The sequence below is a fragment of the Platichthys flesus genome, chromosome 19, assembly GCF_949316205.1.
Source record: "Platichthys flesus chromosome 19, fPlaFle2.1, whole genome shotgun sequence".
Lineage (NCBI taxonomy): Eukaryota > Metazoa > Chordata > Actinopteri > Pleuronectiformes > Pleuronectidae > Platichthys > Platichthys flesus.
In genome coordinates, this window is record NC_084963.1 from 20,229,287 (window position 1) to 20,248,435 (window position 19,149).

General features: G+C 39.8%; 2 protein-coding genes across 2 annotated transcripts; both read right to left on the reverse strand.

Moving 5' to 3' along the window:
* Positions 1 to 558: 558 nt before the first annotated feature.
* Positions 559 to 5,277, reverse strand: LOC133974606 (condensin-2 complex subunit D3-L-like). The gene is made up of 3 exons (XM_062412237.1): positions 5,196 to 5,277; positions 1,439 to 1,608; positions 559 to 1,023 (listed from the first exon to the last, which is right to left on the reverse strand). The coding sequence occupies exons 1-3, from the start codon at positions 5,245 to 5,247 to the stop codon at positions 847 to 849; spliced, it is 399 nt and encodes a 132-aa protein (XP_062268221.1). The 5' UTR covers positions 5,248 to 5,277; the 3' UTR covers positions 559 to 846.
* Positions 5,278 to 11,223: 5,946 nt separating this feature from the next.
* On the reverse strand, positions 11,224 to 15,412 carry calhm3 (calcium homeostasis modulator 3). The gene is made up of 4 exons (XM_062413160.1): positions 15,126 to 15,412; positions 13,955 to 14,082; positions 13,728 to 13,855; positions 11,224 to 12,915 (listed from the first exon to the last, which is right to left on the reverse strand). The coding sequence occupies exons 1-4, from the start codon at positions 15,410 to 15,412 to the stop codon at positions 12,445 to 12,447; spliced, it is 1,014 nt and encodes a 337-aa protein (XP_062269144.1). The 3' UTR covers positions 11,224 to 12,444.
* Between the last annotated feature and the right edge of the window lie 3,737 nt (positions 15,413 to 19,149).

Genomic DNA, 19,149 nt, shown 5'->3' on the forward strand with positions numbered 1-19,149 from the left:
AGACATCCTCTGTCCTTAACCCTCAACAAGAGTAAGGATAAACTCCTAAAAACCCTTTTAACAGGGTAAAAATATGTAGAAACCTCAGAGAGAGCCACCTGTTAGGGATCCCTTTCCCAGGGCGGACAGACTTGCAATAGATGTCAAGTGTAGGAAAACATCATCAAGATTAAAGTTTTTAGCAGCATTGATGAGGGTAAACATTTTGAAGGATAACTTCAATATTATATATCAAGCAGTCCTGCTTCAATCATAGTCTATGGTCAGCAGTCAGCAAGATCATGATCCATCATCAAGATCGAATCCACTATAGTCCACAGTCATTGTCCATTGCCACCAGTTAGGATCCATCATCAGCTGCCACCTCAGACATGGTCCACCACCATTTCAATGCGATAACAAATCAAAACACGCCATGAATATATGATACTATGGGTGATTCACACAAGGCCATCTGCAATTATTTTTTTTTACAGTTACGTGTACTTATTCCAAAGGAAAATTTCAACTATTAAAAAAAAAAAGAAAATCACACAATATCGTGCTAAACGGGTTGATGTATATGCAAATGCCCATGCAGATTTTTTGTTACAATCTTTTGCCAGCAGTAACTGCTGGGGTAAGACTTACTTACCCCAGCACATAGGAGCCAAGCACGCACGCACACACCGGCAGGGATACATCATCGATCAACAGTTTTTGGCTGTCCTGACCTTATAGCACATCACCCAACCCAAGTCTTAAGCAATGATTTAGGGGCATTAAGGAGATTCAGGGGCATTAGGGTAATTTAGGGGCAGCCACTGCAAAGGCTGACAAGCATACTTATTCAGGTATTTCTAGATTTTAGATTTTTTCACCTGGGATTCCAAGCAGCAGCAGGTAGAGTGAAGCAGCGTGCAGGCTGCTGACTCTCTGCTGGGTATCGGCCACTTTGTCTTTTCCTGTCAGGACAAAGAAGGAAAGCACAGCTACCAGAGATTTGACTGACACCCTGTTCTCCACCAGAATCGCCCAGATATTCTGCAATGCAACATGAGATTAATTCAGGACTTTATTTTGGCGTTACATAGAAAACAAAAACACTCATAGAAAATACATCTTCTAAAAATTCAAGCTCATGGAAAGATTTTATTACGCTTCACAAAATGACTTATCATCCTATCTGTCCTTTGCTTCTCTTGGTATGTGAGGGCATGAAATGAGACGCGCAAAGTAAAACAATTAAGACTCACCCTGAGCTGAAGTTAAACAAGGTCAAACCTTGTGTGTGTTCTGATAATTGCAAAAACTGACAACCTTTACGCTATAGAAATCTGAATATGAAACTTACAGAATGATTTGGAAAATTAGCAATAGAAACATGCATATTTTCTAACTGCCTGTATATGAGCCAAGCATTTGAGTTCTGTGGAACAGAAGACGGATCAGATTTTACCTGTGAAGCAACAACTCTGCTGACAGACTGCCGGTCGCCGGTATAGGTCAGCAAACAATCGAAGAGGTCTCGGAAGGCCTCATCTCCAATGGCTGCAAGTTGTTCTTCTATGGTGTTATCGAGTGGTTTCCTTTCTGTGAATTCTGAATCCCAAACTGCATCAACCCAGGCTGAAATGATAAACAGTTACTAATTATTTCCAGTTATCGTTGATCAAGCCATCAATCAATCGAGTATCTGCAGTAATTCAAAACCATAACAGACAAATTTAGATATTTGACGCACTCTAGCGCAGTGATTCTCAAATGGGGGTACGCGTACCCCTGGGGGTACTTGAAGGTACTCCAGGGGGTACTTGGGATTTTTTTTTTTATATTTAAAATTATCATCCATTCAAAAATCCTTGAAAAATTGTTTATTAACAAACATTCAATAAAATATAAGTGTAAGTTCATGAACTAAATTTTATATTCAGTAGGCTTTTCAATTTAATTATCCTAAAAAAACAGAGTCTCCCCCATACCGATGGTTTGACCCAACCTGGCACACGCCACCTGTCATCACCTGTCATCAGTAATCACCTGCCTTGAAAACTTCAACAATGGAGTTGAGTTGAAGTGCAGCAGCAATGCTGCTGAAACACGGAGGGACAAGTCCAAAAGAAGGCGAAACCAGAGCAGAGAGCCTTCCCTAAACAACACCGTGAGAGCTTGTGCCTCTTCGGAGGGGCGCTAAAACGTAAAAGTTTTCCGTTGTGAAGTTAATGATTCATGACAAGAAGTCCGCGTCTCTACCGGTACCCTTTCAAAATAAAAGCCTGTAATACAAAAGCGGAAATGAAATTGTATGAGCTTAAAGCGAACAAATATTTCACAATAAAATAACAGAAAGACACTTCACCAATATTAACATTAACATAGATTGGGTTATTTACACTTAATGTTTTTTCTGTGGGGAGAGATTAGCCAGCAGTGGCATTAAGCCACCACATCTTCAGCGGTATCTCCAGACAAAACATGAAAGTCATGTTTGTAAGCCACCTGAGTTTTTTAAGAGGAAACTTTCTGAATTCAGGTCATCTCAAGACACGATGCGAAAAGCCTCCCAGAAGCAAGCGGAAACAAGCTACCTGTCAGTATTCTTTTCGATCCTTAAAGAAGATATTTTAAGATGATAAATATAAAAAAAAATTAGTTTTGAGCTAATCTTTTATTTAAAACCAAGTTAATGATTAATTTTTTGGGAAGAAGTGTTTAGCTATAATTAAGTTCATGAGTTCAGTTTGAGAACATATCTTTATTATGATCCCAAAAGAGGTCACTTTAAGTTGATAATTATTTTGATGTGCACAAATCTTTATTTATATTGAGATAATAATAAAAGTCTTTAGTTATTTTTATATCTTTTTATTTCCAAATAGTTCAAGAGAGACCACTACAAATGAGCAATGTTATGGAAATTGATGGAGTTTTAAATTTGAATGTGTCTAGTTACAAGGATTAATAAATCACATTACATCTTTCTTTCAACCAAAAATGCTTTGCGCTGGTCAGGGGGTACTCGGCAGAATTTTTTCTTCAAAGGGGGTACGTCACTGAAAAAAGGTTGAGAACCACTGCTCTAGCGTATAGTTTCTGACAGAGGAACCACAACAAATCGCTGTTTATTTTTTTCCAGAGTTTTTGGGACGGTAGACACGCCAGTTACCCAAATTAACGTTTAGAAGCACGATAAAAGTGGATTTTTCATAATATGTCCCTTTTAAGTCAGTACCTCAAAGTAAAAATGTGGAAAATGGCCACTAAATCCAGCATGGCGGGCTTCCTGTGTGGTCTAGCATATCTGTCCAAGATACTTTTTTCTTTCTCATGAAAAGACACATGTCCCTATCGATTTTTGTAGATGTAGACCAATCGTAGTGCCGGGGCTGCTAGTCAGTTATTTTGCCATGCCCATTCCTGAAAATCATCTGAATATCTTCGGGGGGGGACTGTTGATACACACATGTAGTTTGAGGGAGGTTGAACCTTGATCACCGAAGTTAGAGCGATTTTGTGTGTCATGGCGAGCTAATGAACTTCGATGCCAGGCTATTAATAATCCACATGATGTAAAGTCACAGTAATCTTATGCCTATATTATCAATGTCTTTAGACCCATTTGATACAGTTTGACATGGTTTTGCAAAGTGGATGAGGAGAAATACATCCAAGTGTAAGACACCCCAAAAACAAGACATTTCCTGCTGCCACCAGGGGGCGCTGTCATTTTAAGTCACGATTTCTGTGTTGATGTCTTCAGGTCGCGACTCGTCTTACATGTCTAGTTTCGACTGGACCATATATGTCCAAGATACAGAAGCCTGTGTTTTGATGGCGTGTAATAAAACTTTGACGCCCTCCCACGGTCACACACTGTGAAGAAAAATCGATCTTTTAATAACTTTACATCTCCATCTTGTTGTGATGACACTCGTTTAAATTTTAAGTTGATATGATGAAAGCTCTGCGACAAGTACATCAAAGTAGAAATGTGGAATATGGCCACTAAATCCAAAATGGCGGGCTTCCTGTTGTGTTTTTCATGATGCTCCATGAGGCTTTTGATGAGAATCATTTCAATAGGGCCTCCCACCAAATTCGGTGCGCGTGCCCTAATAAATATGCTGCAGTTGTGTGCGGCTGTAAACATTGCAGAAAGTCACATTGCTATGTCTGCAGCTATAGAAACCAGCCAAATATTTTTTACAAATATATTTACAACAACCAAACACACAGACACACAATTTTAGTTTTCAACGTCCTGTTCATTCACAATTATTTTTTTCTTGATGTTGTTACCATTATATTATTTTCGGTTTGTCTATACGTTTGTTTGTTGTGCAACATTATGGTCATGTCTACCGATAAAGCTTCTTTGACTTAAACATAAAACAGTTTCTGATCTCATCTACACGGAAAATGTCAGTGCTCACTTATCTATAAAAACCTTGTGGTTGGAGGACAACTCTATCCTCTCAGCCACAGCCAACCACATTGAGAATAAAACAACCAAAATGCTCATTAGGAAACAGTTTGGATTTGGCTATAATTTGTTTTCAGTTGTTTCTCTAATGCAAGTGCTATCATCTGTTTGTTTTCAAAAGATGATTCGTCTGAACTGTGTCGAGTGTGTGGTCAACATGACATGTGCAATGAAGCAAATCTACAAGACTAACTAACTTCTCTTCTGTCAGTTGTGTGCTTGCTTTGTTGTAGCTGTGTCAGTCGAATGAGTAAATCTTTTTCCATTTTAAAATCCTGTATTTAAATTGCCAAACCTCTTAGCGTCGAAATACGATATTAATGTATCAATCACAGCTCAACAATATAAACTGGCGCCCACAGCAAAAATAGTCGTACAAACCACAATATAACTAAGCAAAGCCACGGGATAAAGTCACACTGCCATGTTGACACGGAGGAAACAAACAGCGGTGGCAGGGGTTTTGGTTTAGCTCGACTCAATGACAACTTTAGCGTGTCCCCCTCCACGTTGCGTATGCTTATCGATTTTGAATGTAAAGCGGGTAAACTACGATCACCGGGCGTAATAGCTTCCAAAGAAAACAGGATGGACTAACTTGATGTGCCGGTGCAATTCTTCCTGTAAACCAGGACCATGGAAACGGCGACGTTAGCACCCAAAGCGGGAAAAAAATGTACCCGATTGAATAAAAAGAAACGGGAGTGACAAGATAGATACAGTTTAGACTTACCTTCTGGTACTTGATGTAGTTTAAGAAACTTCAGAGCAGCGATTAACTCCATTTTGCTTATACCTTGAATCAGCCCGCCACAAGTGGGCTTCTTCTATTTCTTTTGGTTTTTATTGGCGTTTGCAAGCAACCATTTTGTGCATTACTGCCACCAGCTGGTATGAAGTGTTGATCAGAGAAATATTTTTTCCTACATTCGCAGCGAAATAGTGAGGGGTGCGATCAATTAGGCAATTTCTCCAAACCAAACACGTTCCACTTAGAACTCGCCATTATTCTGAATTTAAACAGAGACAAGAGAGAATTGTAAATGAGCGGACCAGAAACCGAAGGCACTCAACACAAGCTTGGGAACTCTACCGCCCATTGCGTTTCAGCAGTGTAATTGCAGCGCGACTCATACACACCTAGAGAAACATCCTCCTGCACAGTCAGGGAGCCCTGGCATGTTATGGGTCAGCTCTTCGCTGAGGTTGGTGCAGTGTGAAAAAAAATGACTAGGATAATACACACAATTTTAACCTTAACCCCTACATCGAGGATACAACAAACAGTATGTTAGAGAAAATTACAATGTCATATAAAAGTTTGATCAATTTTTTTTTACTGTGAATAGTACCTTAAGTGGGATATAACTACCATATAATTGACAATGCTTTTCATCATCATCATTCATCATTTCCTGCCCACCACAACTGAGAGGGCCCAACCATTCCTGCTTGCAGCTTTACTAATAATAATTATTATTATTATTAAAAGGGGCAAATAGGAGCAGATCACTGAAAAAATGTGCATGGATCAGCCTCCAAACCAATACTTAATGAGTTATTTCCTGACCCCCACCACGTCCATCCAACAATTGTGTTCACAGTTTTTTATTTGTAATCTTGCTAACAGACAGACATACAAAATGAAAAAATAACCTCCTTCGTGGAGGTATTAATAATCAACATTGATATTAAGGGAAGACAATTAGCCTTGATTTTATTTAATGTGGGCGGAAAGGGACTGGTTGGACTTAATAGATTAGAACCATTACTCTAAATGTTGATGAAAAGTTGATCATCATTATAAATATCAGGCTCATCTGTAAATCCTGCTACTGTATTCTTTCAGCACAAATGCTTCACCACAACGCTCACTTAGCCCTTAAGGAAATAAATGAACACAGTTATCTTCAGAAGTTCGTGAAAAGGAAAACATCAAACTAGTTGGCTTATATTTTTAAAATGTATTTGTCATGACTCTGGACTCATTAAATGGACTTTGCCTCTTTTACTGAGAGTGTTTCTGATTTGATGTTATGGTTTGATTATCGACTCTTTGTTTGTTTTTGCCTGTACCTTTGTTTTCATGTGTTTGGATTTGTTTTCCCACTGAGTTTTCAGTTTTCCTGTTTTATTTTGTAGTTTTTACTCCCCTTGTGTTTTTTACTTAACATCCTGTCTTTGTCCTCTTGCGCCCTTGTGATTGTCTGCACCTGTTCCTCATTTGTTTAACCTTTGTCCAATTACCCCTGCCTCCCCTGTGTATATACGTCTCTTTGCTTTCCCTCTCCTCACTTGTGCGTTCTTTGTGTTTTCCTAGTGTCTCTGTGTTTTTTTCAATTTAGCCTTTTTGAGTACTTGTAGGAGCCATTTAGAATGTTTATTATATATTCTATATGGCTCCTACACACCGGCCCCATAATTGTGTGGGTGTGCACATCAATTACCCTATTAAGACAATCAAAAAGGAGCCAAAAGGTTTATGTTCATGTGTGAATCTTCAATCTTCTTTTGATTAGAGGTTACTAGCACATAGTCAAGTTGGAATCTGGTCTTTACGACCAGGACTTATGCCTTCAATAGCATACAGACTTTAGTGACAGGCCTGTCCAGGTAGCCTGTCTTTGTTCTCAATTGCACACAGAGGACCAGACCTCTCTTCTCAGGAAAGGTCTTGGTATGTTTTCCCATAAGCCAGCCTACAGCGAAGCTCCTTTTTGGTTTTGTCCTAATAGGGTTATTGAGGTGCACACCCACACAATTATGGGGCTGGTGTATATCAGCCATTTAGCATGTTTATTCTATATTCTAAATTTATATAAAAGGTTGCGTGTGTTCATGTTTGTAGTCTAACATTTTTACCAGTTGTGAGGTAACACTGGTCAGGTGATGTTGATAAGGTGTTTAAAGGTCATAGTTGAACAGGAAGAAATCAGAACATAGGTGGCGGGCAACATATGGTTCTTACCATAAACATAAACGTAAGCGTAATAGTAATTAGCAAATACCATGGAACATAAATCTAGTAACTCTGTTAAAACAACAAATCTTCTGGATCATTTCACGTTCATCACGGTAATTCATTTTTGTCTGTAACCTTCAGTCTGCAATAAGCAGGAACATCACCCAAAGTTATGGAATTGTTTGGACATTCACTTACTGGTTACGTGTAAAGAACATTATTTTTCACATATGCAATGACTATGTTGGAACATTTGAATTGAATCGATAGTCACTACAGTCCTCTTTTTCTAGTTTTGCAGTGCTTTATCAGATTTTTTTGTCAACCTAGACTTGATTAAAGGACACTTTTGGTTTCACTTTTCTTTCTCAGCATGTTTTGGGTCCACCTGCTTCAACAAAACCCAACATTGCTAACCATACTGGCTTACAAAAAATATTTAGCTGAGGCCCCGAAACCCTGGATTTAAGAGAGAATGTGTCTTTTTGCAAATTAATTCAAAAAGGGAAATTGCTTTTTTCTTTCTTTCAGAAATTAAAGTGTTGTGCAATAGTGCTTAGAAAGTGTTACCATAGAATGGTGTGCCTTTAGGCACTCAATAAATTTGGTTATCAAAATAACATATAAAACATTAATATTTAAAATATTAATATGAAATCATAACTTTAATTGGTTAAAGTTCTCGCGGGGCACCAGCCTTCATAGAATGGAAAAGATAGCCAATTTATTGATTAAGATCAGTCTAATTTAGATCAGGTTCAATTAGATTAAAGATTATATAATGAACAATGAAGGTTATGGAGTTCTTAATAGTGTAACGGTTGGCAAGATTCACTTATGCAATATTAATGACAGAACATTTGTGAAAGAAGAACATTTATTATGAACATAATAAAGTATAAAAACACAAATTACTAAACAATCAAACTAACTAACAAGGAGGTGTGTGAGTGTGTGTGTGTGAATGTAAATTAACATGCTTTAAAAAATGGTCCCTAAGATAAGAGCCCCCCCCTTCTTCTGAGGTTGCTTTACGGCCGTGGCTTTACGGCCGTTGCTTTACGGCTGAGGGGGAAGGTTTAACTATGCGTGTCTGTGTGGATGTTAATCAGATAATGATAGAGTCAGGGACAAAGCCTGTGGCGAGCCTAACTAGCATTAACCTTCATTTAACTTATACCTACAACGTCACAGCATATATCAAACTTCTAAAAACACTGAATTGAGTAAACAGTCTTGCTTAGCATGTATAATTATTAAGCCCAGATTATGTTACCAGTCCAAGGGAAGGAGGAAAAGAAAGTTGCTGTTCAGTTTGCAGTTCTGTGACGTCTCCTGGCTTTGTGGTCGTAGAGTTCTGCATTCGCGATTCTGTCGTGTGCTCAGATGCTGGTTGAAGTTTTCCTGCAGGACATTGCGTAGCTACGAGGAGTGTTGTAGAGCTTGAAGGGCGAGGAGATTTCCTTGAGAGGGGTGAGCTGGGAGCTGCACCTCTGACCTCCGGTTTAGGGCTGGATAGAGAAGGAAGCTGGATCAGAGCTTGAGCAGCCTTCCGCCCTCGGGAGGATTGGAGAAAGAGGAAGATCTTGGGGAGACCTCTCCTTATATCGGCCCCGGTGACCTCACAGGTCTTGGACCAGAGTGACCAATAGGAGTTGACCCTGGTGGTTCTTGACACCTTTGTGTGACATTGTCCAGACCCCAGGACATGCAGCATCCTGTTACATCCTCTGGGAGACTGAGTTCCTTGACTTTCTAAGATCAATGGAACCTGTGGCATCTTGGGGGATTGAGTCCACTCCAGCACATGCGGCATGTTTGTTTCAAGTTTGACTGAAAGGAGGCCTGTGGTTTGCACAAAAACCATGTCCCAACAATAGTCTCTTAGAAACATATCATCTCACTAATAGAATGACCCTCATGGAGCGCATACCTCAGCTGTTAGTGATGGCAGAATAAGCTGCCATCATTAGCGCAACAATGCCTGTTTTCTTCATCAAGGTCCATGAATTGTTCTCTGAGAAATCAACTAAAATTTTAAAAAGATAACACGCAATGATTATGAAAGTAAGAAGTAAAGTCCTGATAGGCAAACAAAACGAGAACATAGTAACCTTGGCAGATATAACTAAAAGGATGCTCTTAGAGTGCATACCCCAGCAAGCGTAATGCTTTATTTTGACAAAGCAGTACCTCACATTAATTATGCAGATTTGAGTGGGCCACCATATTGTAATTTGGCCGACCTGTTTCAGAATGTAGCAAAAAAAAAATTCTTACACTTCTCATAATCTCTAACTTGTTGTTGGCACTTTTGCTGCATCACATGGCTATGTGCAGTGGTATTTGCAGCATACTTTGCCGAATACTTGCTCATGTATGGTATCGTCCATGTTGTTAGCGTCCATGCAGACTTTAAGACACCTATGGTCAGACCTCATAGTTTATGCTGCAGTTGTGCATCCAATAGTGGCATGCAATGCAGTCCTCTCTCTCAAGTGAGAACTGTACCTTTCGGAAAGTCAGAATAATCTCGTTTCCTAACCGCTATTGCTTGACCCTAATAGAAAACTTCATGTGGTCAAGGATAGACGTGAAGGAGAAGGAGTAAGGAGTGTAGGAAGGATAACCGCAGTGCAAAAAAAAATCCAACTACACTGCATTTTTTTCCAAGTCAGCTATTTAGAACTGAAAATGCATACACTGACAAACTCTGCTGTACACCTACAATGTATAGCAGGGGAACTGAATGTTTTTGATACTTCCTGTGAGTTTGTAACCAAGAACAATGCCCTACACTTAAAATCAGTACCTTGTTAATATGACATTTTTTATTATTGAATGTTTAAAGCCAAGTAAACAAACGTATAAAATACGATTTTGTGTGTATGTAAAGTTTGGTCTTCCATTTGCATGTTTCCATCAGTCTGTGTTGCTCGGTTCCATGGCAACAACCTGTATGAAAAACAGCCATGCAGCCCAGATTCAAACATATTCAAATAATCCCACACCATTGTTTGGTCCTATGGGAAATTTAGTAATCCCTGTCACAAAAGACTTCGATCAAATACAAGCATGATTTACACAAACACATTTTTGTCCTACAGGGGCAAGAGTGGATGAAGCTATTTTGAGGTCTGGTGGAACCACCTCGGAGGCTTCTGAATCGTTTCTCTAGTGTAGTGGAGATTGAAGAGGGGGTGCAACAGCTTTGCATTTATACATAAAAAACGTATGCACCTACCAAAAGACTTATTGACAATAACAAGCCAGTCATCTTGAGAAGAAATATAAATAAAACCATGTTTTAAAGGTTAAAATCAGTGCCCTACATAGGAATAAAGACAAACAAAAGAATATGATGATTTCACCTGATTTTGAAATTGATAAAAATAATTGTGAATAATTTGTAATAAAGACTGAGTTATCCACTTTCCGGCACCGCTTAATAAGAACCCAAAAGAAAATTGGTATAAAAGAAATTACACGTTCTTGTCTTTATCACATTAATAATCCACAAGGAATGTCTGTTATTTCTGTTTTTATTTTATCATTCATATTTGCTTTCTACATATCAGTAATGCTTTTTTATCAAACAGTTTATCCTATTTTCAATTGACAGGTCAATAAAAGCAAATGAACAACAACAAACAAACTATTTAATTAATTAATTAGAACCCAAAAGAAAATTGGTATAAAATAAATTATACATTCTTGTTTTTATCACATTAATAATCCACAAGGAATGTCTGTTATTTCTGTTTTTATTTTATCATTCATATTTGCTTTCTACATATCAGTAATGCTTTTTTATCAAACAGTTTATCCTATTTTCAATTGACAGGTCAATAAAAGCAAATGAACAACAACAAAAAAACTATAAAAAGAGAAGTAAAATGTGCGAATTAGTTTGTGTGGGAACTATATTTGTACAAAGATTTCTAATATTGCATGTAATGCTTTAGATTACAGCTTACAAAATGCAGCAAAATTACTCTGGATTTAAAATGAAGCCTATTGTCCTAAAGGTGTATCAGTACCAAATGTACCAATACTTATACGTAGGTATTTGGGAAAAAGATGTAAAGTAATGAAATAAGGGGGTAACAATTTGGGATTTTCCAAAGAATTTAAAATGATCACTGTATTTATTATTTAACTACTTGGTACCTATTCTATTATGATGGTGCCTTAGATTATAGCCCTAGTTTTGATTAGTCAAAAGACTAAATTCAAAAACGTAAACTTGCAAACCAAAGAGTTGCAATTGGTCAACCACAATTTCCAGGGAGAAAACTTTCATTGTTTTTTTTTATTTTTTATTTACTCCAAAACAAGTGATTCACCTGAGGTTGGGTGAATTCATCCAGCCATGGTCAAAAAGCAATAAGTGAACATCCATAATTTAATTTGATGATGAGGTACATAACAGCTCAGACAGACTTCAGAGGCTGACACTAGCGATGACAATATACTGACCTGTGGACCTTCGTTCTGAAGTAAATGCATAGGTGTTTCCCATTGTTATTTAAAGAAGACTGCCATAAGATGATAAAGAAACGATATAGCAAAGCAGATGTTGGTAATAAAGTTGTTTTGAAATAAATCTGAGTTATTTAAATCATTACTTCATCTTGCCTGAGTTTTGTTCAGTTTTATGCCATTTAGTACCCTTTAATAGGAATAAGTTACAAATTAACTACAGCATCAATTCTGTCTTTGTTGAAAAAACAGAATTTTGAGACCTTGGAGGGTGAGGGCGAGAAATTTAGCACTACCTAATCCCCTTTGCATTTGCTTATCATACCAGAATGTTCTGTGTACAGGGTGAGGGAAAGTTGCTGTTCATTGAGTACAAAGTTTCACACAGTTCAAACTTCCATTAAACACATTTGTTATTAGTTCATAACAGTGGACTAACAATCAGCTTTTCTTGGGTGGGACCTCTCAGCTTGGTCAAACAAAATGATCAATAGAAACTAAAACAAGAGTTTTGGATCATAAAAGGCCTCTCCTGCAACTACACAGCACTCTGTGTCCTAGATATCAGAGTCCCTTCATGGTCCTCCCAGGCAACACAGGTCCTAAGTTTGTGGGCAATCCTTGTCACGTTAAGTTCAGGTTTACTGAAGTACCACTTGTTTAAAAGCTGGTCCACCTGCTCCTGTTTTGTGATCCCATGAAGTCTCTCCTCTTCTCCATTCTCCCATTTCTCTTTGGAGCTTGTGATGAAGGGTGTCTGGGGAAGAAGGATTATGGTGTCCTCCCTGATGTCCTCCCTGATGTCCTCAAAGAACTGTACCACACATTTCCGGGCAAAGTCACGCGCATGCAGTACACAGGTTTCGTCAAAGAGCTTCTGCTCCATGTCGAGGTAGTTGCTCCAGTAACGTGTCTGCAGGAAGCTGGCATTGTCATCAAAACAAGGCTTGATGAAGCGTCCCAGCGATCCCAGTACAATCAGGAAGAGAAGGATAGACCAGCCAACTGCCTAAACAGGGTGAGGATATTTAGCTACACAAAGGCTACAAAAGCTGTCAGTGGTGCAATGACCATGACAAGCCCACAAAGGACTGTCAGTCAGTGCCATTTGTTCCTGATATCCCCCGCATATGTTTTTTGTGTGTGCGTGCAAACACCTTATCTAAGCTCAATCAGCTATGACAATGATTATTTTACAAAGAACATCACTACCTCAGTTATCTCCATCACTCTCTCTCACACGACACACACACACACAAACATATTCTCATCAAGACACATTTGTATAGTCGGACAGGCTTAAATACAAAATTCTATCTTTGTGTAATCACAAATGGTCTCAGGAGATGCATTTGTGATGCAAACTAATGCCAGGTTTGAACTGACATATAAAGCTGTCCACTGGTGATATGATCCCTCAGGGTGGATCTTGATCACAGGTCTGAAAGGGTAGAAGACAATGAACCCCAAATAACCCCTGGTAGCTGTGCCATCAGTGTGTGAATGGAAAGATAAAGAAGCTTGGGTACATATTGAAATGATGTATGAATCTGTGGGAATGGGTGAATGTGACAAATATTTCATTTTCATTTTCTTATAATACTCCAACAGAGCATTTTGTACACCAACTGCCCTATCACAGACCTTATACTTGCTTTTTAAGTCTCAAAGTCGAAATATTAATTATCTATACTGTAATTCTGACCATGATCTGGTTCAGGGTTTATTTTTTCCATGGGAAATTCTTTATGAGGATAAAAATACATAGATATGTATGTAGCCTATTGTAAGTGAATGCATGCTGAGGGTATGGCACCTTACTTGTGAATAGCAGCGAACATAACGAGACACTGCTTTGCGGAAAGAGCTGTTCCTGAAGATAACATCCTCCTTACAGGGGACTTTTGCCATGATTTTGATCACATCGTGTTCTGTATTGTTGGGCAAACCTGAGAACCCATTATAAAATTTACAAACCAGAGATGTATCTTTGTACAGTATAGATTGTTGTTATGACATTTATTTAACAAGTGGGAATATACAAATACCTGAGAAGAGTGTAGGGTCTACACTCACACTGAAGGCACAGATGAAGATCTTTCCATCAAGCAAAGTGACCAGGATCCATACCATTGGGGCGAGCAGGGCCCTCTGGATTATGGCTGAGAACAGGTACCTGCAGTAAACCATTGTAGAACTTCAATGAGGGAAATCTATGACGGAAACACTGTAATATTATGAGAGATATATGCCAGAAAATACATTACAAGATGCAATCATTTTAGTCAATGTGACTGCTTCTTTGGTCTGTGTTTCAAGGTTTGTGTAGTGTACCCAGCAAAGCAAAAGTGAGGCAAGTGACCCTGCATCCATGCTAGGCTAAAGAGCTTACATAACAGGCTACCGCTAACTGGCTTGTTTGTTGCAAACACCCAGTCTTATAGTCAACAAGCTTGATGAGCTGATATCAGATGATCAGCTGTACCACCTTTTACACAGAAACCTGGCTGACTTCTAACACCCATAAGGCTTGTAGGCCGGACTGTTTACCGCTTGGACCAGACAGCTAAATCCTGGAAAAAGGATTTACAGTTGTGTTTCTAACTGACATTTGTGTTTTTAACTGACAGAGCCCCGTACGCTTGTGAGACCAGGCTGAAGAACATTTTTGATCATACAGCTGCCACACTCCTGAACACAGAGCACCCCCCGTCACAATAAATCAAATATCAATTTTTCAAAATTGACGACAGTTAAGTGTCCAACATTAATAGATGTAGCAATAATTAAAGGGCATCTCCATATGGAAGAAAGGTAAGGAGAGTAGGAATCTGATATTTCAGAAATAAATATTTATTGTAATTTTAAACACAAATCCTCTGACTGCGGTGCACAGTGTAATATTCTAATATTTGTAGTTGTGTAGGAATGGTGTTTCACAGTTTTTCAGTTTAGCCTAGGCTGTGCTATTAAGTCATAATAGTGTCTTGTTTTTGCTTCACAGGACTAGATTTACTGTATATTATTCATATGGTAAAAGGTGAGATATGGCCCAGTGGTTTTTTAACTGCATCTTCATTATGACTCAGAATAGACTGAGGGAGAAAATCTACTAATGGCTTTCGACTGGTATCTATCAGTGATATTGCTGAAATTAACTGAATTTACATTAATTGGAATTTATTTTATTTATTAAATTAAAGTAAAGTTTTGACTCACTTCACCACAGCAGAATTTTTTGATCTGTTCCCGATGGGTCGCATCCACTCGTCAGTCATGATGCCTGCATGTTTGTTGACCAGGACCCCCAGAAAAAACAGAATGATGGGTGGAATGATCATCACTCCCAGAGAGTAGAGTTTGTTGTACTGAGGAAGGCATGGGCAGTTGAAGTCAAAGCTGGTGTAAATCTTGACACCGACCAAGGCCAGGATGATACAGATACCATTGGAGATCGACTCTGAGTTGGACTGGAAGTACTGCAAGACTAACTTCAGACGCTCCATAGCTTAAATGTACGTTGAAAAAGAATGCAGAGGAAGATGTTGGGGTTTCTAATTTGGTTTTTAAAACAATGAAAACATAATTAGCATTACTTATAATTCCTTCAGCTAAAATAGTTTCAGTTCCTGTAAAATATTACAGTAATCTTCAAATTACGTAGTTGAAATTGTAAAAAGTCAAACCTACCTCAGAATATAAGCCAAGATATTCTTGAATCCACAAGTTTACAAATTAAGTAGACAGCCTTTATGTGAAGATACCAGCTATGGAGTGAATCCTGCAGTGATCTAGTGAGTAGCAGAAAGCATGGATACACCTTTGTGGCCACACCTTGAGGAGGAGCCACAACAGTAATTACCAGGAAGACTTCATCTTTTGTATTGAGTAACTGAACGGGCCCCTAAATCAACTTCAAAGTATTTGGTTGGCATACCACCACCCTTGGCATGTAATGACAATATAAATGTGTGGAGCTGGCTCGTCAGAGCACCTCCAGCTGAACCAGGGAAAGTGGATTGCCACAACTGAGTTTAGTTGGCCAATGTTGTTTATGCCTGTCAATAATAATAAAACTCCAAATATATTATGATCAAAAAAAGATTTTTTCTAAAATTGACCTTTGACCTATTTATTTAATATTCGAAATGGTAATAATAATTAAGTTAAGGTTAAGGGGACTCTGCATTTGGCTCTGTGGATAATAAATCCTTCCGTTCTAATGTTTACTTTATATGGAAACATCTTGCAACCAACTTTCTGTCTGACTAAAATAATGTGGTCTTAGATTGAATCAACTCCAGCATTTTCAGAACACAACTGGACAGGAGAAAAAGAGACAGAGAAGGAAAAGGAAAATAAGAGATTCACTGCAAATTGGAAGGGATTTCGTGTGTGGTTGAAATAGATATCGACCTTGACTCCACTCCGCAGAGAAGACATCAACCCCAGCAGCTACAAGGAGCGGCAGCGGCTGCAGCAGCTCCACCTGCACCACAACCAGCTCCACCAGTCAATCCACCAAAGATTCCATCTGTTAAAACTGCAGAATCCAGGCCCACCTCATTGTCCAATAACCCCAGTCTTGCATCTTCCAATTTGAAAGAAAAGGAGAAAGACAGGACAGGCCAGGCAAGGAACTGCACCAAGCCACACTTTCTATGTTCCAGTCGGCTACTGCAATGCGAGGGCGCGGCAGAGGAGGATAATGATTCAGACGAGGACGAGGGGGCCGTATACCTTCATATGAGGACGTATATTTTATCTGTGACAAAAAGGGACCTAGGGCCAAGGATTGCCACAAAAGAATGACAACAACCTCAGATTGACTGTCTGGTGGAGTGGAGGAGGGGGAGAAACTAATCTGCAGCTGCCTGGGACCTGAGGAGGACACTTAAGGCCAATTTATAGTCCGATTTTAGGCAGGCGCGCAAGCACGCAAGACACGCAACACGCCCCTTGCATGCTTGCGTGTCCACTCTTGCGGCTTGCGTGCGTCCGCGAATTTTTATAACTATATGACAAATTGACGCGAGCCTTACGCAACCCGCAAGGCTTGTGATTGGTCTGCTTACTACATCCCGCCGGACTCTAGTTTCCGGTTTCATGCCCCATAATACCGGGAGAAACCACGGAAGATTTAGAAGAAACGAATATGGAACAAATAGAAGAGTTTGGAAATTATGACCACTTATATAAGCCGTCATTGATGGAATACAAGGACACGCATCTGGCCTGTATTCCTGGAAGGAGAACTCGGCGAACGTCGGTTTGCAGTTCTACGAGTGTACGAAGCTGTGCAGGAAGATAAGGGACAAATTTTTCTGCCAAATTTCCTAGTGTTCTGGCTGTGAATTGCTTTGCAACATGTGCAACCCTTGGAGAACCATAAATTTAAACGAGTCCGTCGACACAACTGCGTGAAAAGCCGCAGCCGCAGTTGCAGAACCATGTGCCGGCCTTTAGGGAGAAAAGGTAATACAACACACTGTTAAGGAGTGTGATTAGACGGTACTCCACTGCATAAAAATCCCCTTCAAAATAAAAGCACAGGATTTTTTCTTAACATTATTTTTTGTCCAGGCAAACGATGGGTTGCGGCAGCTGAGAATCACTGCTCTAGACCATAGTGAAGTGGGAACATCCATACAAATTGTTTTAATCTCAGCAAAACTGGACTCGGCAGTCCACTTGAACTTCAGGTCAGTAGGCTCTCTTAGGGCTGTACATAGTCACAGACAGCATCACAGAGAATGGATGCATCCTCAGTTTATGTTGTAATCGGACAGCATCGGGTTTAATCCTTTTGCACATCTCAGGTTACAAGGGGCTGTTAATAGTTACCACTGGTATTCCATTAGTGTTGGCTTTAGCTAGAGTCATTATCTCTACTGGGAGCATGAGGCGATTTCTTAACCCTACAGAAGTTGCACAGATTGTCCAACTCCTCCTGATGGCACATCCATGCGTGTCGTTGCAAGGAGATTTGATCTCTCTCCCAGCATAATCTCCACAACATGGAGGAGATTCCAGGAGACAGGCAGTTACTCTAGGAGAGCTGGACAGGCCCGTAGAAGGTTGTCAACCCATCAGCAGGACCGATATCTGCTGCTTTGTGCAAGGAGGAACAGGTTGAGCACTGCCCGAGCCCTACAGAATGACCTCCAGCAGGCCACTGGTGTGAATGTCTCTGCCCAAACAGTCAGAAACAGACTTCATGAGGGTGGCCTCAGGGCGCGACGTCCTGTAGTGTGCCCTGTGCTCACTAACCAGCACCGTGGAGCTCGATTGGCATTTGCTAAAGAACACCAGAATTGGCATGTCCGCCACTGGCGCCCTGTGCTTTTCAAAGATGAGAGCAGGTTCACTCTGAGCACCTGTGATAGATGTGAAAGGGTCTGGAGAAGCCAAGGAGAACGCTATGCTGCCTGCAACATCGTTCAGCATGACCGGTTTGGTGGTGGGTCAGTGATGGTCTGGGGAGGCATATCCATGGAGGGACGCACAGACCTCTACAGGCTAGAGACTGGCAGTCTTACTGCCATTTGGTATCGGGAGGAAATCCTTGAACCCATGGTCAGACCCTACGCTGGTGCAGTAGGTCCTGGGTTCCTCCTGATGCACGATAATGCCCGGCCTCATGTGGCAAGGGTATGCAGGCAGTACCTGGAGGATGAAGAAATTGATGCAATTAAACCCTAAACCCGATAGAACACCTCTGGGACATTATGTTGTTATGACGCCAACAGGTTGCTCCTCAGACTTTACAGGAGCTCACTGATGCCCTTAGACAGATCTGGGAGGACATCCCACAAGACACCATCCGTTGTCTCATTAGGAGCATGCCGCGACGTTGTCAAGCATGCATACAAGCACATGGGGGCCACACAAGATATTGAGAAGCATTTTGAGTTCCAGAAATTGAATCACTTTTTCACTATGATTTTCGGGGTGTCTATAAAATTGAGCCCTCTGTGGGCTGAACACTTTTATTTCCATCCAAGATCTGGCATCCTTTTGTTCCTAAGACATTAAACTGTCCATATCAGTATAAATATCCAACATACTTTTTTTTCACAATGAGATCTGATGTGTTTTCAAAGTGTTCCTTTAATTTTTTTGAACAGTGTACTTTGGGCATGAGACAAACATGATGTTGGTCTCATTAAAAAACAGGGATCCAGTTTTGATCAAGATTTATAAGCTGTTATTGTGGCAACAGTGATCTATAACTGTTCCAAAT